The sequence below is a fragment of the Oncorhynchus keta genome, chromosome 26, assembly GCF_023373465.1.
Source record: "Oncorhynchus keta strain PuntledgeMale-10-30-2019 chromosome 26, Oket_V2, whole genome shotgun sequence".
Classification (NCBI taxonomy): Eukaryota; Metazoa; Chordata; class Actinopteri; order Salmoniformes; family Salmonidae; genus Oncorhynchus; species Oncorhynchus keta.
In genome coordinates, this window is record NC_068446.1 from 43,513,758 (window position 1) to 43,540,166 (window position 26,409).

The following is a 26,409-nucleotide window of genomic DNA, read 5'->3' on the forward strand; positions in this document are numbered from 1 at the left end:
TTCTTTTTCAAAACCTCTGCAATCCGCCCTGTCATGCTGTCAATTAACTTCTGGGCCACATCCTGACTGATGGCAGTTTATTCTTGCATAATCAATACTTGGAGTTTGTCAGAATTTGTTGGTTTTGTTTGTCCACCCGCCTCTTGAGGATTGACCATAAGTTCTCAATGGGATTAATGTCTGGGGAGTTTCCTGGCCATGGACCCAAAATATTGATGTTTTGCTCCCAGAGCCACTTAGATATCACTTATGCCTTATGGCAAGGTGCTCCATCATGCTGGAAAAGGCATTGTTAGTCACCAAACTGTTCCTGGATGGTTGGGAGAAGTTGCTCTCGGAGGATGTGTTGGTACCATTCTTTATTCATGGCTGTGTTCTTAGGCAAAATTGTGAGTGAGTCCACTCCCTTAGCTGAGAAGCAACTCCACACATGAATGGTCTCTGGATGCTTTACTGTTGGCATGACACAGGACTGATGGTAGCGCTCACCTTGCCTTCTCCGGACAAGCTTTTTTCCCCAGATGCCCCAAACAATCGGAAAGGGGATTCATCAGAGAAAATGACTTTACCCCAGTTGTCAGCAGTCCAATCCCTGTACCTTTTACAGAATATCAGTCTGTCCCTGATGTTTATCCTGGAGAGAAGTGGCTTCTTTGCTGCCCTTCTTGGCACCAGGCCATCCTCCAAAAGTCTTCGCCTCACTGTGCGTACAGATGCACTGACACCTGCCTGCTGCCATTCCTGAGCAAGCTCTGTACTGGTGGTGCCCCGATCCCGCAGCTGAATCAACTTTAGGAGACGGTCCTGGCGCTTGCTGGACTTTCTTGGGCACCCTGAAGCATTCTTCACAACAATTGAACCGCTCTCCTTGAAGTTCTTGATGATCCGATAAAAGGTTGATTTAGGTGCAATCTTACTGGCAGCAATATCCTTGCCTGTGAAGCCCTTTTTGTGCAAAGCAATGATGATGGCACATGTTTCCTCCTGGCAAGTAACCATGGTTGACAGAGGAAGAACAATGATTCCAAGCATCACCCTCCTTTTGAAGCTTCCAGTTTGTTATTCAAACTCAATCAGCATGACAGAGTGATCTCCAGCCTTGTCCTCGTCAACACTCACACCTGTGTTAACAAGAGAATCACTGAGATGATGTCAGCTGGTTCTTTTGTAGCAGGGCTGAAATGCAGTGGAAATGTTTTTTTGGGGGGGGATCAGTTAGTTTACATGGCAAAGAGGGACTTGCAATTAACTGCAATTCATCTGATCACTCTTCATAACAGTATATGCAAATTGCCATCATACAAACTGAGGCAGCAGACTTTGTGGAAATGTATAATTGGTGTCCTTCTCAAAACTTATGGCCCACGACTGTATATTGTACTGTTTGGATAGATGAAAATCGACATTGATACAATTATCGCGTGAAGAAAGACAATCCAATAATACTATAATCAGATGGATCCTGGTTTCATTTTCATGCAGCTTAGTTTGGTTACCACCTACTTCAGCTCAGGTCTGTCTGCAACAGAAACGGAGTTAAGTGAACGCGGCAAAAGGTGGCAGGAAGTATTAGATGTGACCTCTACACCCATTGGACAGCACTACCAGTGATCTCTACACCCATTGGACAACAGTACCAGTGATCTCTACACCCATTGGACAGCACTACCAGTGATCTCTACACCCATTGGACAACAGTACCAGTGATCTCTACACCCATTGGACAGCACTACCAGTGATCTCTACACGCATTGGACAACAGTACCAGTGATCTCCACACCCATTGGACAGCAGTACCAGTGATCGCTACACCCATTGGATAGCAGTACCAGTGATCTCCACACCCATTGGACAGCAGTACCAGTGATCGCTACACCCATTGGATAGCAGTACCAGTGATCTCTACCCATTGGATGGCCATTGGATGGCAGTACCAGCAGTACCAGTGATCTCTACACCCATTGGATAGCAGTACCAGTGATCTCTACACCCATTGGATAGCAGTACCAGTGATCTCTACACCCATTGGATAGCAGTACCAGTGATCTCTACACCCATTGGATAGCAGTACCAGTGATCTCTACACCCATTGGATAGCAGTACCAGTGATCTCTACACCCATTGGATAGCAGTACCAGTGATCTCTACACCCATTGGATAGCAGTACCAGTGATCTCTACACCCATTGGATGGCAGTACCAGTGATCTCTACACCCATTGGATAGCAGTACCAGTGATCTCCACACCCATTGGATAGCAGTACCAGTGATCTCTACACCCATTGGATAGCAGTACCAGTGATCTCTACACCCATTGGATGGCAGTACCAGTGATCTCTACACCCATTGGATAGCAGTACCAGTGATCTCCACACCCATTGGATAGCAGTACCAGTGATCTCTACACCCATTGGATAGCAGTACCAGTGATCTCTACACCCATTGGATGGCAGTACCAGTGATCTCTACACCCATTGGATGGCAGTACCAGTGATCTCTACACCCATTGGATAGCAGTACCAGTGATCTCTACACCCATTGGATGGCAGTACCAGTGATCTCCACACCCATTGGATAGCAGTACCAGTGATCTCTACACCCATTGGATGGCAGTACCAGTGATCTCCACACCCATTGGATAGCAGTACCAGTGATCTCTACACCCATTGGATGGCAGTACCAGTGATCTCCACACCCATTGGATAGCAGTACCAGTGATCTCTACACCCATTGGATGGCAGTACCAGTGATCTCTACACCCATTGGATAGCAGTACCAGTGATCTCTACACCCATTGGATGGCAGTACCAGTGATCTCCACACCCATTGGATAGCAGTACCAGTGATCTCTACACCCATTGGATAGCAGTACCAGTGATCTCTACACCCATTGGATAGCAGTACCAGTGATCTCCACACCCATTGGATAGCAGTACCAGTGATCTCCACACCCATTGGATAGCAGTACCAGTGATCTCTACACCCATTGGATAGCAGTACCAGTGATCTCCACACCCATTGGATAGCAGTACCAGTGATCTCCACACCCATTGGATAGCAGTACCAGTGATCTCTACACCCATTGGATAGCAGTACCAGTGATCTCTACACCCATTGGATAGCAGTACCAGTGATCTCCACACCCATTGGATAGCAGTACCAGTGATCTCTACACCCACCCATTGGGATAGCAGTACCAGTGATCTCTACACCCATTGGATAGCAGTACCAGTGATCTCCACACCCATTGGATAGCAGTACCAGTGATCTCTACACCCATTGGATAGCAGTACCAGTGATCTCTACACCCATTGGATGGCAGTACCAGTGATCTCCACACCCATTGGATAGCAGTACCAGTGATCTCTACACCCATTGGATAGCAGTACCAGTGATCTCCACACCCATTGGATCTACCAGTGATCTCTACCCATTGGATAGCAGTACCAGTGATCTCTACACCCATTGGATGGCAGTACCAGTGATCTCCACACCCATTGGATAGCAGTACCAGTGATCTCTACACCCATTGGATAGCAGTACCAGTGATCTCCACACCCATTGGATAGCAGTACCAGTGATCTCTACACCCATTGGATAGCAGTACCAGTGATCTCTACACCCATTGGATAGCAGTACCAGTGATCTCTACACCCATTGGATAGCAGTACCAGTGATCTCTACACCCATTGGATAGCAGTACCAGTGATCTCTACACCCACCCAGTGATCTCCACCCCCATTGGATAGCAGTACCAGTGATCTCCTCACCCATTGGATAGCAGTACCAGTGATCTCTACACCCATTGGATAGCAGTACCAGTGATCTCCACCCCCATTGGATAGCAGTACCAGTGATCTCCACACCCATTGGATAGCAGCACCAGTGATCTCCACACCCATTGGATAGCAGTACCAGTGATCTCCACACCCATTGGATAGCAGTACCAGTGATCTCTACACCCTGGGCCTGTATTCACAAAGTGTCTCAGTAGTAGTGCTGATCAAATTGTCATTACATTTATTGTTTACATTTGATTTAACAAATGAATAGGAGGGAGGGCCTGATCCTAGATCAGCACTCTTGTCTAAGATTTTTTTGGGCTGTGCACCAAATGCACACTATTCCCTATTTAGTGCACTACCGTTGGTCAGGGCCCATATGTAGACCCATAGGGCCCATAGGTAGATCCAGAGGGCCCAAAGGTAGACCCAGAGGGAGACCCAGAGGGAGACCCATAGGGCCCATATGTAGACCTAGAGGGAGGCCCAGAGGGTGACCCAGAGGGAGGCCCAGAGGGTGACCCAGAGGGAGGCCCAGAGGGTGACCTAGAGGGAGGCCCAGAGGGTGACCCAGAGGGAGGCCCAGAGGGTGACCCAGAGGTAAACCCATAGGGAGACCCATAGGGAGAGACCCATAAAGCCCATAGGGAGAGACCCATAAAGCCTATAGGGAGAGACCCATAAGGTCCATAGGGAGACCCATAGAGCGACCCATAGAGAGACCCATAATGCCCATAGGGAGGCCCATAGAGAGACCCATAAGGCCCATAGGGAGACACATAGGGAGACCCAAAAGGCCCATAGGGAGACACATAGGGAGACCCATAAGGCCCATAGGGAGACCCATAGGGAGACCCATAAGGCCCATAGGGAGACCCATAAGGCCCATAAGGAGGCCCATAGAGAGACCCATAGAGAGACCCATAAGGCCCCTATGGAGGCCCATAGAGAGACCCATAAGGCCCATAGAGAGACCCATAAGGCCCAGAGGGAGACCCAGAGGGAGAGACCCATAAAGCCCATAGGTAGGCCCATAGAGAGACCCATAAGGCCCAGAGGGAGACCCATAAGGCACATAGGGAGGCCCATAGAGAGACCCATAAGGCCCAGAGGGAGACCCATAAGGCACATAGGGAGGCCCATAGAGAGACCCATAAGGCCCATAGTGAGGCCCATAGAGAGACCCATAAGGCCCATAGGGAGGCCCATAAGGCCCAGAGGGAGACCCATAGGGAGACCCAGAGGGAGAGACCCATAAAGCCCATAGGGAGACGCAGAGGGCCCATAGGGAGACCCAGAGGGCCCTGATCAAAATTAGTGCACTAAACAGGGAATAGGGTGCCATTTGGGATGCACATTATTGTGAATATGAGCCCTGATAAATAAGTACCCTGTCCTGAGAACATGTCTTGGTGCAAAGTCAGAGGATGATCAAGTGGTGACTATATACAGGACTGGTCTCCTCTGGAACACAGCTGTACAGAGCAGCAAGCCTCTCCTCCCTGGCCCAGTCTAATGCCTTAGGGTGCATCCCAAAACGACACCATATTCCCTATGTAGTGCTCTACTTTTGACCATGGCCCATAGAGCTCTGGTCTAAAGTAGTGCCCTATATAGGGGAATAGGGTGCCATTTGGATGGCAGAGTCAGTGTACCACTTACTGCCACAACACTGGTGATTTGCAGCACAAGCCGTGAAAGAAGCAGCAAGCTGTGATGAGGCAGAGAGTCTGTGTGGAGTATAACCTGGGTTCAACCAGAGAGTCTGTGTGGAGTATAACCTGGGTTCAACCAGAGAGTCTGTGTGGAGTATAACCTGGGTTCAACCAGAGAGTCTGTGTGGAGTATAACCTGGGTTCAACCAGAGAGTCTGTGTGGAGTATAACCTGGGTTCAACCAGAGAGTCTGTGTGGAGTATAACCTGGGTTCAACCAGAGAGTCTGTGTGGAGTATAACCTGGGTTCAACCAGAGAGTCTGTGTGGAATAACCTGGGTTCAGAGAGAGTCTGTGTGGAGTATAACCTGGGTTCAACCAGAGTATGTGTGGAGTATAACCTGGGTTCAACCAGAGAGTCTGTGTGGAGTATAACCTGGGTTCAGGTAGAGAGTCTGTGTGGAGTATAACCTGGGTTCAACCAGAGAGTCTGTGTGGAGTATAACCTGGGTTCAACCAGAGAGTCTGTGTGGAGTATAACCTGGGTTCAGGTAGAGAGTCTGTGTGGAGTATAACCTGGGTTCAACCAGAGAGTCTGTGTGGAGTATAACCTGGGTTCAACCAGAGAGTCTGTGTGGAGTATAACCTGGGTTCAGGTAGAGAGTCTGTGTGGAGTATAACCTGGGTTCAGGCAGAGAGTCTGTGTGGAGTATAACCTGGGTTCAGGCAGAGAGTCTGTGTGGAGTATAACCTGGGTTCAGGTAGAGAGTCTGTGTGGAGTATAACCTGGGTTCAACCAGAGAGTCTGTGTGGAGTATAACCTGGGTTCAACCAGAGAGTCTGTGTGGAGTATAACCTGGGTTCAACCAGAGTGTCTGTGTGGAGTATAACCTGGGTTCAACCAGAGTCTGTGTGGAGTATAACCTGGGTTCAGGCCAGAGTGTCTGTGTGGAGTATAACCTGGGTTCAACCAGAGTGTCTGTGTGGAGTATAACCTGGGTTCAGGTAGAGAGTCTGTGTGGAGTATAACCTGGGTTCAACCAGAGAGTCTGTGTGGAGTATAACCTGGGTTCAACCAGAGTGTCTGTGTGGAGTATAACCTGGGTTCAACCAGAGTCTGTGTGGAGTATAACCTGGGTTCAACCAGAGTGTCTGTGTGGAGTATAACCTGGGTTCAACCAGAGTGTCTGTGTGGAGTATAACCTGGGTTCAGGTAGAGAGTCTGTGTGGAGTATAACCTGGGTTCAACCAGAGTGTCTGTGTGGAGTATAACCTGGGTTCAACCAGAGAGTCTGTGTGGAGTATAACCTGGGTTCAGGCAGAGAGTCTGTGTGGAGTATAACCTGGGTTCAACCAGAGAGTCTGTGTGGAGTATAACCTGGGTTCAACCAGAGAGTCTGTGTGGAGTATAACCTGGGTTCAACCAGAGAGTCTGTGTGGAGTATAACCTGGGTTCAACCAGAGTCTGTGTGGAGTATAACCTGGGTTCAACCAGAGTGTCTGTGTGGAGTATAACCTGGGTTCAACCAGAGAGTCTGTGTGGAGTATAACCTGGGTTCAACCAGAGTGTCTGTGTGGAGTATAACCTGGGTTCAACCAGAGAGTCTGTGTGGAGTATAACCTGGGTTCAGGCAGAGAGTCTGTGTGGAGTATAACCTGGGTTCAACCAGAGAGTCTGTGTGAGTATAACCTGGGTTCAACCAGAGTGTCTGTGTGAGTATAACCTGGGTTCAACCAGAGAGTCTGTGTGGAGTATAACCTGGGTTCAGGTAGAGAGTCTGTGTGGAGTATAACCTGGGTTCAACCAGAGAGTCTGTGTGGAGTATAACCTGGGTTCAACCAGAGAGTCTGTGTGGAGTATAACCTGGGTTCAACCAGAGAGTCTGTGTGGAGTATAACCTGGGTTCAGGTAGAGAGTCTGTGTGGAGTATAACCTGGGTTCAACCAGAGAGTCTGTGTGGAGTATAACCTGGGTTCAACCAGAGAGTCTGTGTGGAGTATAACCTGGGTTCAGGTAGAGAGTCTGTGTGGAGTATAACCTGGGTTCAACCAGAGAGTCTGTGTGGAGTATAACCTGGGTTCAACCAGAGAGTCTGTGTGGAGTATAACCTGGGTTCAGGTAGAGAGTCTGTGTGGAGTATAACCTGGGTTCAGGCAGAGAGTCTGTGTGGAGTATAACCTGGGTTCAGGCAGAGAGTCTGTGTGGAGTATAACCTGGGTTCAACCAGAGAGTCTGTGTGGAGTATAACCTGGGTTCAACCAGAGAGTCTGTGTGGAGTATAACCTGGGTTCAACCAGAGAGTCTGTGTGGAGTATAACCTGGGTTCAACCAGAGAGTCTGTGTGGAGTATAACCTGGGTTCAACCAGAGAGTCTGTGTGGAGTATAACCTGGGTTCAACCAGAGAGTCTGTGTGGAGTATAACCTGGGTTCAACCAGAGAGTCTGTGTGGAGTATAACCTGGGTTCAACCAGAGAGTCTGTGTGGAGTATAACCTGGGTTCAGGCAGAGAGTCTGTGTGGAGTATAACCTGGGTTCAACCAGAGAGTCTGTGTGGAGTATAACCTGGGTTCAACCAGAGAGTCTGTGTGGAGTATAACCTGGGTTCAACCAGAGAGTCTGTGTGGAGTATAACCTGGGTTCAACCAGAGAGTCTGTGTGGAGTATAACCTGGGTTCAACCAGAGAGTCTGTGTAACCTGGGTTCAGTGTCTGTGTGGATATAACCTGGGTTCAACCAGAGAGTCTGTGTGGAGTATAACCTGGGTTCAACCAGAGAGTCTGTGTGGAGTATAACCTGGGTTCAACCAGAGAGTCTGTGTGGAGTATAACCTGGGTTCAGGCAGAGAGTCTGTGTGGAGTATAACCTGGGTTCAACCAGAGAGTCTGTGTGGAGTATAACCTGGGTTCAACCAGAGTGTCTGTGTGGAGTATAACCTGGGTTCAACCAGAGAGTCTGTGTGGAGTATAACCTGGGTTCAGGCAGAGAGTCTGTGTGGAGTATAACCTGGGTTCAGGCAGAGAGTCTGTGTGGAGTATAACCTGGGTTCAACCAGAGAGTCTGTGTGGAGTATAACCTGGGTTCAACCAGAGAGTCTGTGTGGAGTATAACCTGGGTTCAGGTAGAGAGTCTGTGTGGAGTATAACCTGGGTTCAACCAGAGAGTCTGTGTGGAGTATAACCTGGGTTCAGAGAGAGTCTGTGTGGAGTATAACCTGGGTTCAGGTAGAGAGTCTGTGTGGAGTATAACCTGGGTTCAGGTAGAGAGTCTGTGTGGAGTATAACCTGGGTTCAACAAGAGAGTCTGTGTGGAGTATAACCTGGGTTCAGGTAGAGAGTCTGTGTGGAGTATAACCTGGGTTCAGGCAGAGAGTCTGTGTGGAGTATAACCTGGGTTCAGGTAGAGAGTCTGTGTGGAGTATAACCTGGGTTCAGGTAGAGAGTCTGTGTGGAGTATAACCTGGGTTCAACCAGAGAGTCTGTGTGGAGAGTATAACCTGGGTTCAACCAGAGAGTCTGTGTGGAGTATAACCTGGGTTCAACCAGAGAGTCTGTGTGAGTATAACCTGGGTTCAACCAGAAAGTCTGTGTGGAGTATAACCTGGGTTCAACCAGAGAGTCTGTGTGGAGTATAACCTGGGTTCAGGCAGAGAGTCTGTGTGGAGTATAACCTGGGTTCAACCAGAGAGTCTGTGTGGAGAATAACCTGGGTTCAACCAGAGAGTCTGTGTGGAGTATAACCTGGGTTCAACCAGAGTATGTGTGGAGTATAACCTGGGTTCAACCAGAGAGTCTGTGTGGAGTATAACCTGGGTTCAACCAGAGAGTCTGTGTGGAGTATAACCTGGGTTCAACCAGAGAGTCTGTGTGGAGTATAACCTGGGTTCAACCAGAGAGTCTGTGTGGAGTATAACCTGGGTTCAACCAGAGAGTCTGTGTGGAGTATAACCTGGGTTCAGGTAGAGAGTCTGTGTGGAGTATAACCTGGGTTCAACCAGAGAGTCTGTGTGGAGTATAACCTGGGTTCAACCAGAGAGTCTGTGTTGAGTATAACCTGGGTTCAACCAGAGAGTCTGTGTGGAGTATAACCTGGGTTCAGGTAGAGAGTCTGTGTGGAGTATAACCTGGGTTCAACCAGAGAGTCTGTGTGGAGTATAACCTGGGTTCAACCAGAGAGTCTGTGTGGAGTATAACCTGGGTTCAACCAGAGAGTCTGTGTGGAGTATAACCTGGGTTCAACCAGAGAGTCTGTGTGGAGTATAACCTGGGTTCAACCAGAGAGTCTGTGTGGAGTATAACCGGGGTTCAGGCAGAGAGTCTGTGTGGAGTATAACCTGGGTTCAACCAGAGAGTCTGTGTGGAGTATAACCTGGGTTCAACCAGAGAGTCTGTGTGGAGTATAACCTGGGTTCAACCAGAGAGTCTGTGTGGAGTATAACCTGGGTTCAACCAGAGAGTCTGTGTGGAGTATAACCTGGGTTCAACCAGAGAGTCTGTGTGGAGTATAACCTGGGTTCAACCAGAGAGTCTGTGTGGAGTATATCCTGGGTTCAACCAGAGAGTCTGTGTGGAGTATAACCTGGGTTCAACCAGAAAGTCTGTGTGGAGTATAACCTGGGTTCAACCAGAGAGTCTGTGTGGAGTATAACCGGGGTTCAGGCAGAGAGTCTGTGTGGAGTATAACCTGGGTTCAACCAGAGAGTCTGTGTGAGTATAACCTGGGTTCAACCAGAGAGTCTGTGTTGAGTATAACCTGGGTTCAACCAGAGAGTCTGTGTGGAGTATAACCTGGGTTCAACCAGAGAGTCTGTGTGGAGTATAACCTGGGTTCAACCAGAGAGTCTGTGTTGAGTATAACCTGGGTTCAGGTAGAGAGTCTGTGTGGAGTATAACCTGGGTTCAGGTAGAGAGTCTGTGTGGAGTATAACCTGGGTTCAGGCAGAGAGTCTGTGTGGAGTATAACCTGGGTTCAACCAGAGAGTCTGTGTGGGAGTATAACCTGGGTTCAGGTAGAGAGTCTGTGTGGAGTATAACCTGGGTTCAGGCAGAGAGTCTGTGTGGAGTATAACCTGGGTTCAGGCAGAGAGTCTGTGTGGAGTATAACCTGGGTTCAACCAGAGAGTCTGTGTGGAGTATAACCTGGGTTCAACCAGAGAGTCTGTGTGGAGTATAACCTGGGTTCAACCAGAGAGTCTGTGTGGAGTATAACCTGGGTTCAACCAGAGAGTCTGTGTGGAGTATAACCTGGGTTCAACCAGAGAGTCTGTGTGGAGTATAACCTGGGTTCAACCAGAGAGTCTGTGTGGAGTATAACCTGGGTTCAACCAGAGTGTCTGTGTGGAGTATAACCTGGGTTCAACCAGAGAGTCTGTGTGGAGTATAACCTGGGTTCAGGCAGAGAGTCTGTGTGGAGTATAACCTGGGTTCAACCAGAGAGTCTGTGTGGAGTATAACCTGGGTTCAACCAGAGAGTCTGTGTGGAGTATAACCTGGGTTCAACCAGAGAGTCTGTGTGAGTATAACCTGGGTTCAACCAGAGAGTCTGTGTGGAGTATAACCTGGGTTCAACCAGAGTGTCTGTGTGGAGTATAACCTGGGTTCAACCAGAGTGTCTGTGTGGAGTATAACCTGGGTTCAACCAGAGAGTCTGTGTGGAGTATAACCTGGGTTCAACCAGAGTGTCTGTGTGGAGTATAACCTGGGTTCAACCAGAGAGTCTGTGTGGAGTATAACCTGGGTTCAGGCAGAGAGTCTGTGTGGAGTATAACCTGGGTTCAACCAGAGAGTCTGTGTGGAGTATAACCTGGGTTCAGAGAGTGTCTGTGTGGAGTATAACCTGGGTTCAACCAGAGAGTCTGTGTGGAGTATAACCTGGGTTCAGGCAGAGAGTCTGTGTGGAGTATAACCTGGGTTCAGGCAGAGAGTCTGTGTGGAGTATAACCTGGGTTCAACCAGAGAGTCTGTGTGGAGTATAACCTGGGTTCAGGTAGAGAGTCTGTGTGGAGTATAACCTGGGTTCAGGTAGAGAGTCTGTGTGGAGTATAACCTGGGTTCAACCAGAGAGTCTGTGTGGAGTATAACCTGGGTTCAACCAGAGAGTCTGTGTGGAGTATAACCTGGGTTCAGGTAGAGTCTGTGTGGAGTATAACCTGGGTTCAACCAGAGAGTCTGTGTGGAGTATAACCTGGGTTCAACCAGAGAGTCTGTGTGGAGTATAACCTGGGTTCAGGTAGAGAGTCTGTGTGGAGTATAACCTGGGTTCAGGCAGAGAGTCTGTGTGGAGTATAACCTGGGTTCAAGCAGAGAGTCTGTGTGGAGTATAACCTGGGTTCAGGTAGAGAGTCTGTGTGGAGTATAACCTGGGTTCAACCAGAGAGTCTGTGTGGAGTATAACCTGGGTTCAACCAGAGAGTCTGTGTGGAGTATAACCTGGGTTCAACCAGAGAGTCTGTGTGGAGTATAACCTGGGTTCAACCAGAAAGTCTGTGTGGAGTATAACCTGGGTTCAACCAGAGAGTCTGTGTGGAGTATAACCTGGGGTTCAGGCAGAGAGTCTGTGTGGAGTATAACCTGGGTTCAACCAGAGAGTCTGTGTGGAGTATAACCTGGGTTCAACCAGAGAGTCTGTGTTGAGTATAACCTGGGTTCAACCAGAGAGTCTGTGTGGAGTATAACCTGGGTTCAACCAGAGAGTCTGTGTGGAGTATAACCTGGGTTCAACCAGAGAGTCTGTGTGGAGTATAACCTGGGTTCAACCAGAAAGTCTGTGTGGAGTATAACCTGGGTTCAACCAGAGAGTCTGTGTGGAGTATAACCTGGGGGTTCAGGCAGAGAGTCTGTGTGGAGTATAACCTGGGTTCAACCAGAGAGTCTGTGTGGAGTATAACCTGGGTTCAACCAGAGAGTCTGTGTTGAGTATAACCTGGGTTCAACCAGAGAGTCTGTGTGGAGTATAACCTGGGTTCAACCAGAGAGTCTGTGTGGAGTATAACCTGGGTTCAACCAGAGAGTCTGTGTGGAGTATAACCTGGGTTCAACCAGAGAGTCTGTGTGGAGTATAACCTGGGTTCAACCAGAAAGTCTGTGTGGAGTATAACCTGGGTTCAACCAGAGAGTCTGTGTGGAGTATAACCGGGGTTCAGGCAGAGAGTCTGTGTGGAGTATAACCTGGGTTCAACCAGAGAGTCTGTGTGGAGTATAACCTGGGTTCAACCAGAGAGTCTGTGTTGAGTATAACCTGGGTTCAACCAGAGAGTCTGTGTGGAGTATAACCTGGGTTCAGGTAGAGAGTCTGTGTGAGTATAACCTGGGTTCAACCAGAGAGTCTGTGTGGAGTATAACCTGGGTTCAACCAGAGAGTCTGTGTGGAGTATAACCTGGGTTCAACCAGAGAGTCTGTGTGGAGTATAACCTGGGTTCAACCAGAAAGTCTGTGTGGAGTATAACCTGGGTTCAACCAGAGAGTCTGTGTGAGTATAACCGGGGTTCAGGCAGAGAGTCTGTGTGGAGTATAACCTGGGTTCAACCAGAGAGTCTGTGGAGTATAACCTGGGTTCAACCAGAGAGTCTGTGTGGAGTATAACCTGGGTTCAACCAGAGAGTCTGTGTTGAGTATAACCTGGGTTCAACCAGAGAGTCTGTGTGGAGTATAACCTGGGTTCAACCAGAGAGTCTGTGTGGAGTATAACCTGGGTTCAACCAGAGAGTCTGTGTGGAGTATAACCTGGGTTCAACCAGAGAGTCTGTGTGGAGTATAACCTGGGTTCAACCAGAAAGTCTGTGTGGAGTATAACCTGGGTTCAACCAGAGAGTCTGTGTGAGTATAACCGGGGTTCAGGCAGAGAGTCTGTGTGGAGTATAACCTGGGTTCAACCAGAGAGTCTGTGTGGAGTATAACCTGGGTTCAACCAGAGAGTCTGTGTTGAGTATAACCTGGGTTCAACCAGAGAGTCTGTGTGGAGTATAACCTGGGTTCAACCAGAGAGTCTGTGTGGAGTATAACCTGGGTTCAACCAGAGAGTCTGTGTTGAGTATAACCTGGGTTCAGGTAGAGAGTCTGTGTGGAGTATAACCTGGGTTCAGGTAGAGAGTCTGTGTGGAGTATAACCTGGGTTCAGGCAGAGTCTGTGTGGAGTATAACCTGGGTTCAACCAGAGAGTCTGTGTGGAGTATAACCTGGGTTCAGGTAGAGAGTCTGTGTGGAGTATAACCTGGGTTCAGGCAGAGAGTCTGTGTGGAGTATAACCTGGGTTCAGGCAGAGAGTCTGTGTGGAGTATAACCTGGGTTCAACCAGAGAGTCTGTGTGGAGTATAACCTGGGTTCAACCAGAGAGTCTGTGTGGAGTATAACCTGGGTTCAACCAGAGAGTCTGTGTGGAGTATAACCTGGGTTCAACCAGAGAGTCTGTGTGGAGTATAACCTGGGTTCAACCAGAGAGTCTGTGTGGAGTATAACCTGGGTTCAACCAGAAAGTCTGTGTGAGTATAACCTGGGTTCAACCAGAGTGTCTGTGTGAGTATAACCTGGGTTCAACCAGAGAGTCTGTGTGGAGTATAACCTGGGTTCAGGCAGAGAGTCTGTGTGGAGTATAACCTGGGTTCAACCAGAGAGTCTGTGTGGAGTATAACCTGGGTTCAACCAGAGAGTCTGTGTGAGTATAACCTGGGTTCAACCAGAGAGTCTGTGTGGAGTATAACCTGGGTTCAACCAGAGAGTCTGTGTGGAGTATAACCTGGGTTCAACCAGAGTGTCTGTGTGGAGTATAACCTGGGTTCAACCAGAGTGTCTGTGTGGAGTATAACCTGGGTTCAACCAGAGAGTCTGTGTGGAGTATAACCTGGGTTCAACCAGAGTGTCTGTGTGGAGTATAACCTGGGTTCAACCAGAGAGTCTGTGTGGAGTATAACCTGGGTTCAGGCAGAGAGTCTGTGTGGAGTATAACCTGGGTTCAACCAGAGAGTCTGTGTGGAGTATAACCTGGGTTCAACCAGAGTGTCTGTGTGAGTATAACCTGGGTTCAACCAGAGAGTCTGTGTGGAGTATAACCTGGGTTCAGGCAGAGTCTGTGTGAGTATAACCTGGGTTCAGGCAGAGAGTCTGTGTGGAGTATAACCTGGGTTCAACCAGAGAGTCTGTGTGGAGTATAACCTGGGTTCAGGTAGAGAGTCTGTGTGGAGTATAACCTGGGTTCAGGTAGAGAGTCTGTGTGAGTATAACCTGGGTTCAACCAGAGAGTCTGTGTGGAGTATAACCTGGGTTCAACCAGAGAGTCTGTGTGGAGTATAACCTGGGTTCAGGTAGAGAGTCTGTGTGGAGTATAACCTGGGTTCAACCAGAGAGTCTGTGTGGAGTATAACCTGGGTTCAACCAGAGAGTCTGTGTGGAGTATAACCTGGGTTCAGGTAGAGAGTCTGTGTGGAGTATAACCTGGGTTCAGGCAGAGAGTCTGTGTGGAGTATAACCTGGGTTCAGGCAGAGAGTCTGTGTGGAGTATAACCTGGGTTCAGGTAGAGAGTCTGTGTGGAGTATAACCTGGGTTCAACCAGAGAGTCTGTGTGGAGTATAACCGGGTTCAACCAGAGAGTCTGTGTGGAGTATAACCTGGGTTCAACCAGAGAGTCTGTGGTATAACCTGGGTTCAACCAGAGAGTCTGTGTTGAGTATAACCTGGGTTCAACCAGAGAGTCTGTGTGGAGTATAACCTGGGTTCAACCAGAGAGTCTGTGTGGAGTATAACCTGGGTTCAACCAGAGAGTCTGTGTGGAGTATAACCTGGGTTCAACCAGAAAGTCTGTGTGGAGTATAACCTGGGTTCAACCAGAGAGTCTGTGTGGAGTATAACCGGGGTTCAGGCAGAGAGTCTGTGTGGAGTATAACCTGGGTTCAACCAGAGAGTCTGTGTGAGTATAACCTGGGTTCAACCAGAGAGTCTGTGTTGAGTATAACCTGGGTTCAACCAGAGAGTCTGTGTGGAGTATAACCTGGGTTCAGGTAGAGAGTCTGTGTGGAGTATAACCTGGGTTCAACCAGAGAGTCTGTGTGGAGTATAACCTGGGTTCAACCAGAGAGTCTGTGTGGAGTATAACCTGGGTTCAACCAGAGAGTCTGTGTGAGTATAACCTGGGTTCAACCAGAAAGTCTGTGTGGAGTATAACCTGGGTTCAACCAGAGAGTCTGTGTGAGTATAACCGGGGTTCAGGCAGAGAGTCTGTGTGGAGTATAACCTGGGTTCAACCAGAGAGTCTGTGTGGAGTATAACCTGGGTTCAACCAGAGAGTCTGTGTGAGTATAACCTGGGTTCAACCAGAGAGTCTGTGTTGAGTATAACCTGGGTTCAACCAGAGAGTCTGTGTGGAGTATAACCTGGGTTCAACCAGAGAGTCTGTGTGGAGTATAACCTGGGTTCAACCAGAGAGTCTGTGTGGAGTATAACCTGGGTTCAACCAGAGAGTCTGTGTGGAGTATAACCTGGGTTCAACCAGAAAGTCTGTGTGGAGTATAACCTGGGTTCAACCAGAGAGTCTGTGTGGAGTATAACCGGGGTTCAGGCAGAGAGTCTGTGTGGAGTATAACCTGGGTTCAACCAGAGAGTCTGTGTGGAGTATAACCTGGGTTCAACCAGAGAGTCTGTGTGGAGTATAACCTGGGTTCAACCAGAGAGTCTGTGTGGAGTATAACCTGGGTTCAACCAGAGAGTCTGTGTGGAGTATAACCTGGGTTCAACCAGAGAGTCTGTGTGGAGTATAACCTGGGTTCAACCAGAGAGTCTGTGTTGAGTATAACCTGGGTTCAGGTAGAGAGTCTGTGTGGAGTATAACCTGGGTTCAGGTAGAGAGTCTGTGTGGAGTATAACCTGGGTTCAGGCAGAGAGTCTGTGTGGAGTATAACCTGGGTTCAACCAGAGAGTCTGTGTGGAGTATAACCTGGGTTCAAAAAGAAAGTCTGTGTGGAGTATAACCTGGGTTCAACCAGAGAGTCTGTGTGGAGTATAACCTGGGTTCAACCAGAGAGTCTGTGTGGAGTATAACCTGGGTTCAACCAGAGAGTCTGTGTGGAGTATAACCTGGGTTCAACCAGAGAGTCTGTGTGGAGTATAACCTGGGTTCAACCAGAGAGTCTATGTGGAGTATAACCTGGGTTCAGGTAGAGAGTCTGTGTGGAGTATAACCTGGGTTCAACCAGAGAGTCTGTGTGGAGTATAACCTGGGTTCAACCAGAGAGTCTGTGTGGAGTATAACCTGGGTTCAGGCAGAGAGTCTGTGTGGAGTATAACCTGGGTTCAGGTAGAGAGTCTGTGTGGAGTATAACCTGGGTTCAGGTAGAGAGTCTGTGTGGAGTATAACCTGGGTTCAGGTAGAGAGTCTGTGTGGAGTATAACCTGGGTTCAACCAGAGAGTCTGTGTGGAGTATAACCTGGGTTCAACCAGAGAGTCTGTGTAGAGTATAACCTGGGTTCAGGTAGAGAGTCTGTGTGGAGTATAACCTGGGTTCAACCAGAGTCTGTGTGGAGTATAACCTGGGTTCAGGTAGAGTCTGTGTGGAGTATAACCTGGGTTCAACCAGAGAGTCTGTGTGGAGTATAACCTGGGTTCAGGTAGAGAGTCTGTGTGGAGTATAACCTGGGTTCAGGCAGAGAGTCTGTGTGGAGTATAACCTGGGTTCAGGTAGAGAGTCTGTGTGGAGTATAACCTGGGTTCAGGTAGAGAGTCTGTGTGGAGTATAACCTGGGTTCAGGTAGAGAGTCTGTGTGGAGTATAACCTGGGTTCAACCAGAGAGTCTGTGTGGAGTATAACCTGGGTTCAACCAGAGTATGTGTGGAGTATAACCTGGGTTCAACCAGAGAGTCTGTGTGGAGTATAACCTGGGTTCAGGTAGAGAGTCTGTGTGGGAGTATAACCTGGGTTCAACCAGAGAGTCTGTGTGGAGTATAACCTGGGTTCAGGTAGAGAGTCTGTGTGGAGTATAACCTGGGTTCAACCAGAGAGTCTGTGTGAGTATAACCTGGGTTCAACCAGAGAGTCTGTGTGGAGTATAACCTGGGTTCAACCAGAGAGTCTGTGTGGGAGTATAACCTGGGTTCAACCAGAAAGTCTGTGTGGAGTATAACCTGGGTTCAACCAGAGAGTCTGTGTGGAGTATAACCGGGGTTCAGGCAGAGAGTCTGTGTGGAGTATAACCTGGGTTCAACCAGAGAGTCTGTGTGGAGTATAACCTGGGTTCAACCAGAGAGTCTGTGTTGAGTATAACCTGGGTTCAACCAGAGAGTCTGTGTGGAGTATAACCTGGGTTCAACCAGAGAGTCTGTGTGGAGTATAACCTGGGTTCAACCAGAGAGTCTGTGTGGAGTATAACCTGGGTTCAACCAGAAAGTCTGTGTGGAGTATAACCTGGGTTCAACCAGAGAGTCTGTGTGGAGTATAACCGGGGTTCAGGCAGAGAGTCTGTGTGGAGTATAACCTGGGTTCAACCAGAGAGTCTGTGTGGAGTATAACCTGGGTTCAACCAGAGAGTCTGTGTTGAGTATAACCTGGGTTCAACCAGAGAGTCTGTGTGAGTATAACCTGGGTTCAACCAGAGAGTCTGTGTGGAGTATAACCTGGGTTCAACCAGAGAGTCTGTGTGGAGTATAACCTGGGTTCAACCAGAGAGTCTGTGTGGAGTATAACCTGGGTTCAACCAGAAAGTCTGTGTGGAGTATAACCTGGGTTCAACCAGAGAGTCTGTGTGGAGTATAACCGGGGTTCAGGCAGAGAGTCTGTGTGGAGTATAACCTGGGTTCAACCAGAGAGTCTGTGTGGAGTATAACCTGGGTTCAACCAGAGAGTCTGTGTTGAGTATAACCTGGGTTCAACCAGAGAGTCTGTGTGGAGTATAACCTGGGTTCAGGTAGAGTCTGTGTGGAGTATAACCTGGGTTCAACCAGAGAGTCTGTGTGGAGTATAACCTGGGTTCAACCAGAGAGTCTGTGTGGAGTATAACCTGGGTTCAACCAGAGAGTCTGTGTGGAGTATAACCTGGGTTCAACCAGAAAGTCTGTGTGGAGTATAACCTGGGTTCAACCAGAGAGTCTGTGTGGAGTATAACCGGGTTCAGGCAGAGAGTCTGTGTGGAGTATAACCTGGGTTCAACCAGAGAGTCTGTGTGGAGTATAACCTGGGTTCAACCAGAGAGTCTGTGTGGAGTATAACCTGGGTTCAACCAGAGAGTCTGTGTGGAGTATAACCTGGGTTCAACCAGAGAGTCTGTGTGGAGTATAACCTGGGTTCAACCAGAGAGTCTGTGTGGAGTATAACCTGGGTTCAACCAGAGAGTCTGTGTGGAGTATAACCTGGGTTCAACCAGAGAGTCTGTGTGGAGTATAACCTGGGTTCAACCAGAAAGTCTGTGTGGAGTATAACCTGGGTTCAACCAGAGAGTCTGTGTGAGTATAACCGGGGTTCAGGCAGAGAGTCTGTGTGGAGTATAACCTGGGTTCAACCAGAGAGTCTGTGTGGAGTATAACCTGGGTTCAACCAGAGAGTCTGTGTTGAGTATAACCTGGGTTCAACCAGAGAGTCTGTGTGGAGTATAACCTGGGTTCAACCAGAGAGTCTGTGTGGAGTATAACCTGGGTTCAACCAGAGAGTCTGTGTTGAGTATAACCTGGGTTCAGGTAGAGAGTCTGTGTGGAGTATAACCTGGGTTCAGGTAGAGAGTCTGTGTGGAGTATAACCTGGGTTCAGGCAGAGAGTCTGTGTGGAGTATAACCTGGGTTCAACCAGAGAGTCTGTGTGGAGTATAACCTGGGTTCAGGTAGAGTCTGTGTGGAGTATAACCTGGGTTCAGGCAGAGAGTCTGTGTGGAGTATAACCTGGGTTCAGGCAGAGAGTCTGTGTGGAGTATAACCTGGGTTCAACCAGAGAGTCTGTAACCTGTTCAACCAGAGAGTCTGAGTATAACCTGGGTTCAACCAGAGAGTCTGTGTGGAGTATAACCTGGGTTCAACCAGAGAGTCTGTGTGGAGTATAACCTGGGTTCAACCAGAGAGTCTGTGTGGAGTATAACCTGGGTTCAACCAGAGAGTCTGTGTGGAGTATAACCTGGGTTCAACCAGAGAGTCTGTGTGGAGTATAACCTGGGTTCAACCAGAGTGTCTGTGTGGAGTATAACCTGGGTTCAACCAGAGAGTCTGTGTGGAGTATAACCTGGGTTCAACCAGAGAGTCTGTGTGGAGTATAACCTGGGTTCAACCAGAGTGTCTGTGTGGAGTATAACCTGGGTTCAACCAGAGAGTCTGTGTGGAGTATAACCTGGGTTCAACCAGAGAGTCTGTGTGGAGTATAACCTGGGTTCTGTGTGGAGTATAACCTGGGTTCAACCAGAGTGTCTGTGTGGAGTATAACCTGGGTTCAACCAGAGTGTCTGTGTGGAGTATAACCTGGGTTCAACCAGAGAGTCTGTGTGGAGTATAACCTGGGTTCAACCAGAGTGTCTGTGTGGAGTATAACCTGGGTTCAACCAGAGAGTCTGTGTGTGTGAGTATAACCTGGGTTCAGGCAGAGAGTCTGTGTGGAGTATAACCTGGGTTCAACCAGAGAGTCTGTGTGGAGTATAACCTGGGTTCAACCAGAGAGTCTGTGTGGAGTATAACCTGGGTTCAACCAGAGAGTCTGTGTGGAGTATAACCTGGGTTCAGGCAGAGAGTCTGTGTGGAGTATAACCTGGGTTCAGGCAGAGAGTCTGTGTGGAGTATAACCTGGGTTCAACCAGAGAGTCTGTGTGGAGTATAACCTGGGTTCAGGTAGAGAGTCTGTGTGGAGTATAACCTGGGTTCAGGTAGAGAGTCTGTGTGGAGTATAACCTGGGTTCAACCAGAGAGTCTGTGTGGAGTATAACCTGGGTTCAACCAGAGAGTCTGTGTGGAGTATAACCTGGGTTCAGGTAGAGAGTCTGTGTGGAGTATAACCTGGGTTCAACCAGAGAGTCTGTGTGGAGTATAACCTGGGTTCAACCAGAGAGTCTGTGTGGAGTATAACCTGGGTTCAGGTAGAGAGTCTGTGTGGAGTATAACCTGGGTTCAGGCAGAGAGTCTGTGTGGAGTATAACCTGGGTTCAGGCAGAGAGTCTGTGTGGAGTATAACCTGGGTTCAGGTAGAGAGTCTGTGTGGAGTATAACCTGGGTTCAACCAGAGAGTCTGTGTGAGTATAACCGGGGTTCAACCAGAGAGTCTGTGTGGAGTATAACCTGGGTTCAACCAGAGAGTCTGTGTGGAGTATAACCTGGGTTCAACCAGAGAGTCTGTGTTGAGTATAACCTGGGTTCAACCAGAGAGTCTGTGTGGAGTATAACCTGGGTTCAACCAGAGAGTCTGTGTGGAGTATAACCTGGGTTCAACCAGAGAGTCTGTGTGAGTATAACCTGGGTTCAACCAGAAAGTCTGTGTGGAGTATAACCTGGGTTCAACCAGAGAGTCTGTGTGGAGTATAACCGGGGTTCAGGCAGAGAGTCTGTGTGGAGTATAACCTGGGTTCAACCAGAGAGTCTGTGTGGAGTATAACCTGGGTTCAACCAGAGAGTCTGTGTTGAGTATAACCTGGGTTCAACCAGAGAGTCTGTGTGGAGTATAACCTGGGTTCAGGTAGAGAGTCTGTGTGGAGTATAACCTGGGTTCAACCAGAGAGTCTGTGTGGAGTATAACCTGGGTTCAACCAGAGAGTCTGTGTGGAGTATAACCTGGGTTCAACCAGAGAGTCTGTGTGGAGTATAACCTGGGTTCAACCAGAGAGTCTGTGTGGAGTATAACCTGGGTTCAACCAGAGAGTCTGTGTGGAGTATAACCTGGGTTCAGGCAGAGAGTCTGTGTGGAGTATAACCTGGGTTCAACCAGAGAGTCTGTGTGGAGTATAACCTGGGTTCAACCAGAGAGTCTGTGTGGAGTATAACCTGGGTTCAACCAGAGAGTCTGTGTGGAGTATAACCTGGGTTCAACCAGAGAGTCTGTGTGGAGTATAACCTGGGTTCAACCAGAGAGTCTGTGTGGAGTATAACCTGGGTTCAACCAGAGAGTCTGTGTGGAGTATAACCTGGGTTCAACCAGAGAGTCTGTGTGGAGTATAACCTGGGTTCAACCAGAAAGTCTGTGTGGAGTATAACCTGGGTTCAACCAGAGAGTCTGTGTGGAGTATAACCGGGGTTCAGGCAGAGAGTCTGTGTGGAGTATAACCTGGGTTCAACCAGAGAGTCTGTGTGGAGTATAACCTGGGTTCAACCAGAGAGTCTGTGTGGAGTATAACCTGGGTTCAACCAGAGAGTCTGTGTGGAGTATAACCTGGGTTCAACCAGAGAGTCTGTGTGGAGTATAACCTGGGTTCAACCAGAGAGTCTGTGTGGAGTATAACCTGGGTTCAACCAGAGAGTCTGTGTGGAGTATAACCTGGGTTCAGGTAGAGAGTCTGTGTGGAGTATAACCTGGGTTCAGGTAGAGAGTCTGTGTGGAGTATAACCTGGGTTCAGGCAGAGAGTCTGTGTGGAGTATAACCTGGGTTCAACCAGAGAGTCTGTGTGGAGTATAACCTGGGTTCAAAAAGAAAGTCTGTGTGGAGTATAACCTGGGTTCAACCAGAGAGTCTGTGTGGAGTATAACCTGGGTTCAACCAGAGAGTCTGTGTGGAGTATAACCTGGGTTCAACCAGAGAGTCTGTGTGGAGTATAACCTGGGTTCAACCAGAGAGTCTGTGTGGAGTATAACCTGGGTTCAACCAGAGAGTCTATGTGGAGTATAACCTGGGTTCAGGTAGAGAGTCTGTGTGGAGTATAACCTGGGTTCAACCAGAGAGTCTGTGTGGAGTATAACCTGGGTTCAACCAGAGAGTCTGTGTTGAGTATAACCTGGGTTCAGGCAGAGAGTCTGTGTGGAGTATAACCTGGGTTCAGGTAGAGAGTCTGTGTGGAGTATAACCTGGGTTCAGGTAGAGAGTCTGTGTGGAGTATAACCTGGGTTCAGGTAGAGAGTCTGTGTGGAGTATAACCTGGGTTCAACCAGAGAGTCTGTGTGGAGTATAACCTGGGTTCAACCAGAGAGTCTGTGTAGAGTATAACCTGGGTTCAGGTAGAGAGTCTGTGTGGAGTAAAACCTGGGTTCAACCAGAGTCTGTGTGGAGTATAACCTGGGTTCAACCAGAGAGTCTGTGTGGAGTATAACCTGGGTTCAGGTAGAGAGTCTGTGTGGAGTATAACCTGGGTTCAACCAGAGAGTCTGTGTGGAGTATAACCTGGGTTCAACCAGAGAGTCTGTGGAGTATAACCTGGGTTCAGGTAGAGAGTCTGTGTGGAGTAAAACCTGGGTTCAACCAGAGAGTCTGTGTGGAGTATAACCTGGGTTCAACCAGAGAGTCTGTGTAGAGTATAACCTGGGTTCAGGTAGAGAGTCTGTGTGGAGTAAAACCTGGGTTCAGGTAGAGAGTCTGTGTGGAGTAAAACCTGGGTTCAACCAGAGAGTCTGTGTGGAGTATAACCTAGGTTCAACCAGAGAGTCTGTGTGGAGTATAACCTGGGTTCAACTAGAGTCTGTGTGGAGTATAACCTGGGTTCAACCAGAGAGTCTGTGTGGAGTATAACCTGGGTTCAGGTAGAGAGTCTGTGTGGAGTATAACCTGGGTTCAGGTAGAGAGTCTGTGTGGAGTATAACCTGGGTTCAACCAGAGTCTGTGTGGAGTATAACCTGGGTTCAGGTAGAGAGTCTGTGTGGAGTATAACCTGGGTTCAACCAGAGAGTCTGTGTGGAGTATAACCTGGGTTCAGGTAGAGAGTCTGTGTGGAGTATAACCTGGGTTCAGGCAGAGAGTCTGTGTGGAGTATAACCTGGGTTCAGGTAGAGAGTCTGTGTGGAGTATAACCTGGGTTCAGGTAGAGAGTCTGTGTGGAGTATAACCTGGGTTCAGGTAGAGAGTCTGTGTGGAGTATAACCTGGGTTCAACCAGAGAGTCTGTGTGGAGTATAACCTGGGTTCAGGCAGAGAGTCTGTGTGGAGTATAACCTGGGTTCAACCAGAGTCTGTGTGGAGAATAACCTGGGTTCAACCAGAGTCTGTGTGGAGTATAACCTGGGTTCAACCAGAGAGTCTGTGTGGAGTATAACCTGGGTTCAACCAGAGTATGTGTGGAGTATAACCTGGGTTCAACCAGAGAGTCTGTGTGGAGTATAACCTGGGTTCAACCAGAGAGTCTGTGTGGAGTATAACCTGGGTTCAACCAGAGAGTCTGTGTGGAGTATAACCTGGGTTCAGGCAGAGAGTCTGTGTGGAGTATAACCTGGGTTCAGGTAGAGAGTCTGTGTGGAGTATAACCTGGGTTCAGGTAGAGAGTCTGTGTGGAGTATAACCTGGGTTCAGGTAGAGAGTCTGTGTGGAGTATAACCTGGGTTCAGGTAGAGAGTCTGTGTGGAGTATAACCTGGGTTCAGGTAGAGAGTCTGTGTGGAGTATAACCTGGGTTCAGGTAGAGAGTCTGTGTGGAGTATAACCTGGGTTCAGGTAGAGAGTCTGTGTGGAGTATAACCTGGGTTCAGGTAGAGTCTGTGTGGAGTATAACCTGGGTTCAACCAGAGAGTCTGTGTGGAGTATAACCTGGGTTCAACCAGAGAGTCTGTGTGGAGTATAACCTGGGTTCAACCAGAGAGTCTGTGTAGAGTATAACCTGGGTTCAGGTAGAGAGTCTGTGTGGAGTAAAACCTGGGTTCAGGTAGAGAGTCTGTGTGGAGTAAAACCTGGGTTCAACCAGAGAGTCTGTGTGGAGTATAACCTAGGTTCAACCAGAGAGTCTGTGTGGAGTATAACCTGGGTTCAACCAGAGAGTCTGTGTGGAGTATAACCTGGGTTCAGGTCGAGAGTCTGTGTGGAGTATAACCTGGGTTCAGGTAGAGAGTCTGTGTGGAGTATAACCTGGGTTCAACCAGAGAGTCTGTGTGAGTATAACCTGGGTTCAACCAGAGAGTCTGTGTGGAGTATAACCTGGGTTCAACCAGAGTCTGTGTGGAGTATAACCTGGGTTCAACCAGAGAGTCTGTGTGGAGTATAACCTGGGTTCAACCAGAGAGTCTGTGTGGAGTATAACCTGGGTTCAACCAGAGAGTCTGTGTGGAGTATAACCTGGGTTCAACCAGAGAGTCTGTGTGGAGTATAACCTGGGTTCAACCAGAGAGTCTGTGTAGAGTATAACCTGGGTTCAGGTAGAGAGTCTGTGTGGAGTAAAACCTGGGTTCAGGTAGAGAGTCTGTGTGGAGTAAAACCTGGGTTCAACCAGAGAGTCTGTGTGGAGTATAACCTAGGTTCAACCAGAGAGTCTGTGTGGAGTATAACCTGGGTTCAACTAGAGTCTGTGTGGAGTATAACCTGGGTTCAACCAGAGAGTCTGTGTGGAGTATAACCTGGGTTCAGGTAGAGAGTCTGTGTGGAGTATAACCTGGGTTCAGGTAGAGTCTGTGTGGAGTATAACCTGGGTTCAACCAGAGTCTGTGTGGAGTATAACCTGGGTTCAGGTAGAGAGTCTGTGTGGAGTATAACCTGGGTTCAGGTAGAGAGTCTGTGTGGAGTATAACCTGGGTTCAGGTAGAGAGTCTGTGTGGAGTATAACCTGGGTTCAACCAGAGAGTCTGTGTGGAGTATAACCTGGGTTCAGGTCGAGAGTCTGTGTGGAGTATAACCTGGGTTCAGGTAGAGAGTCTGTGTGGAGTATAACCTGGGTTCAACCAGAGAGTCTGTGTGGAGTAAGGACTTTCAGCATTTACTTTAGCCTGCCTGGAGTGCCAGGTGACCGGGGTTTGGGCCCAGCTAACGTATTTGAAAGATTTCGTATACTATTTGAACCCAGGTGTGATCATGTTCTCTCTTTTCACCTTCAACTCCTCCTCCAGCTCAGCCACACGCCGCTCCAACATCCGTCGCTCCTGATGCGAGAGGAGAGAGAGAAAAAGACAGAGAGAGAGCCAGAGAGAGAGACACAGAGAGAGAGAGACACAGAGAGAGAGAGACACAGAGAGAGAGAGACAGAGAGAAAGACAGAGCCAGAGAGAGAGAGAGACAGAGAGAGACAGAGAGAAAGAGAGAAAGAGAGAAAGACAGAGCCAGAGAGAGAGAGAGAGAGACAGAGAGACAGAGAGAAAGACAGAGCCAGAGAGAGAGAGAGAGAGATAGAGAGAGACAGAGAGACAGAGAGACAGAGAGACAGAGAGAGACACAGAGACACAGAGAGACACAGAGAGACACAGAGAGAGAGACAGAGAGAAAGACAGAGCCAGAGAGAGAGAGAGAGAGAGAGAGAGAGAGAGAGAGAGAGACAGAGAGAAAGACAGAGCGAGAGAGAGACAGAGAGAAAGACAGAGCCAGTGAGAGAGAGAGACAGAGAGTGAGAGGAGGGTCAGGCAGCAGTAGAGGCAGTCAGTCGTGAGGCCAGGCACAGCATCAGGTGTTTGACACTAGATAGTGTACTAGTTTCTGTATATATAACACAACACAAGCCAAGTCACACACAGAAGAGAGGAAGAGGAGAGACTTACCTTCTTCTCTAGCTCGAGCATGGCTGAACAATCACTGAACCGCTCTTGTCTCTGTCGGATCACACACACACACACACACACACACACACACACACACACACACACACACACACACACACACACACACACACACACACACACACACACACACACACACTCATTTAAATGTCAACAGTAAGCAGTTAAATAGAAATTGAGAGGCTGCAGAAGTCTGCTTATCATGGTCATTATGAAATGTATAATTTTGGTGACTAAGCCATCAGATGTATTGTAGAACAGATGGTCAAATACTAAGCCATCAGAAAATATGACATTTTAGCTGACAGAACTACGGTACCATTTATCTCCCTCCTCCTGTACCGTGACAGAACTACGGTACCGTTTATCTCCCTCCTCCTGCACCGTGACAGAACTACGGTACCATTTATCTCCCTCCTCCTGCACC

The 26,409-nt window shown here is 48.7% G+C and overlaps 1 protein-coding gene and 1 long non-coding RNA gene across 7 annotated transcripts in view; both read right to left on the bottom strand.

Annotated features, from left to right (window-relative positions):
* Positions 1-26,409, bottom strand: part of LOC127912147 (protein phosphatase 1 regulatory subunit 12A-like) — an 89,706-nt gene that overhangs the window by 473 nt on the left and 62,824 nt on the right. For 3 of the 4 annotated variants that reach the window (XM_052480999.1, XM_052480997.1, XM_052480995.1), the window contains 2 exons: positions 25,965-26,015; positions 25,305-25,355 (listed from right to left, as the gene is read on the bottom strand). In XM_052480999.1, the coding sequence (XP_052336959.1) occupies positions 25,305-25,355; positions 25,965-26,015 (102 nt within the window). The remainder of the gene's footprint in view (positions 1-25,304; positions 25,356-25,964; positions 26,016-26,409) is intronic. The other variant, XM_052480996.1, reaches the window with a different exon arrangement.
* On the bottom strand, positions 8,637-23,960 carry LOC127912148 (uncharacterized). Of its 3 annotated transcripts, XR_008081112.1 has the most exons (4): positions 23,516-23,960; positions 23,240-23,482; positions 22,929-22,963; positions 8,637-8,893 (listed from the first exon to the last, which is right to left on the bottom strand). It is a non-coding gene; the product is annotated as an uncharacterized LOC127912148 (long non-coding RNA). The 3 variants fall into 3 exon arrangements; XR_008081111.1 differs by lacking the exons at positions 8,637-8,893; positions 22,929-22,963 and adding an exon at positions 20,841-21,917 and having other exon boundaries at positions 23,415-23,482; XR_008081110.1 differs by lacking the exon at positions 8,637-8,893 and having other exon boundaries at positions 22,759-22,963.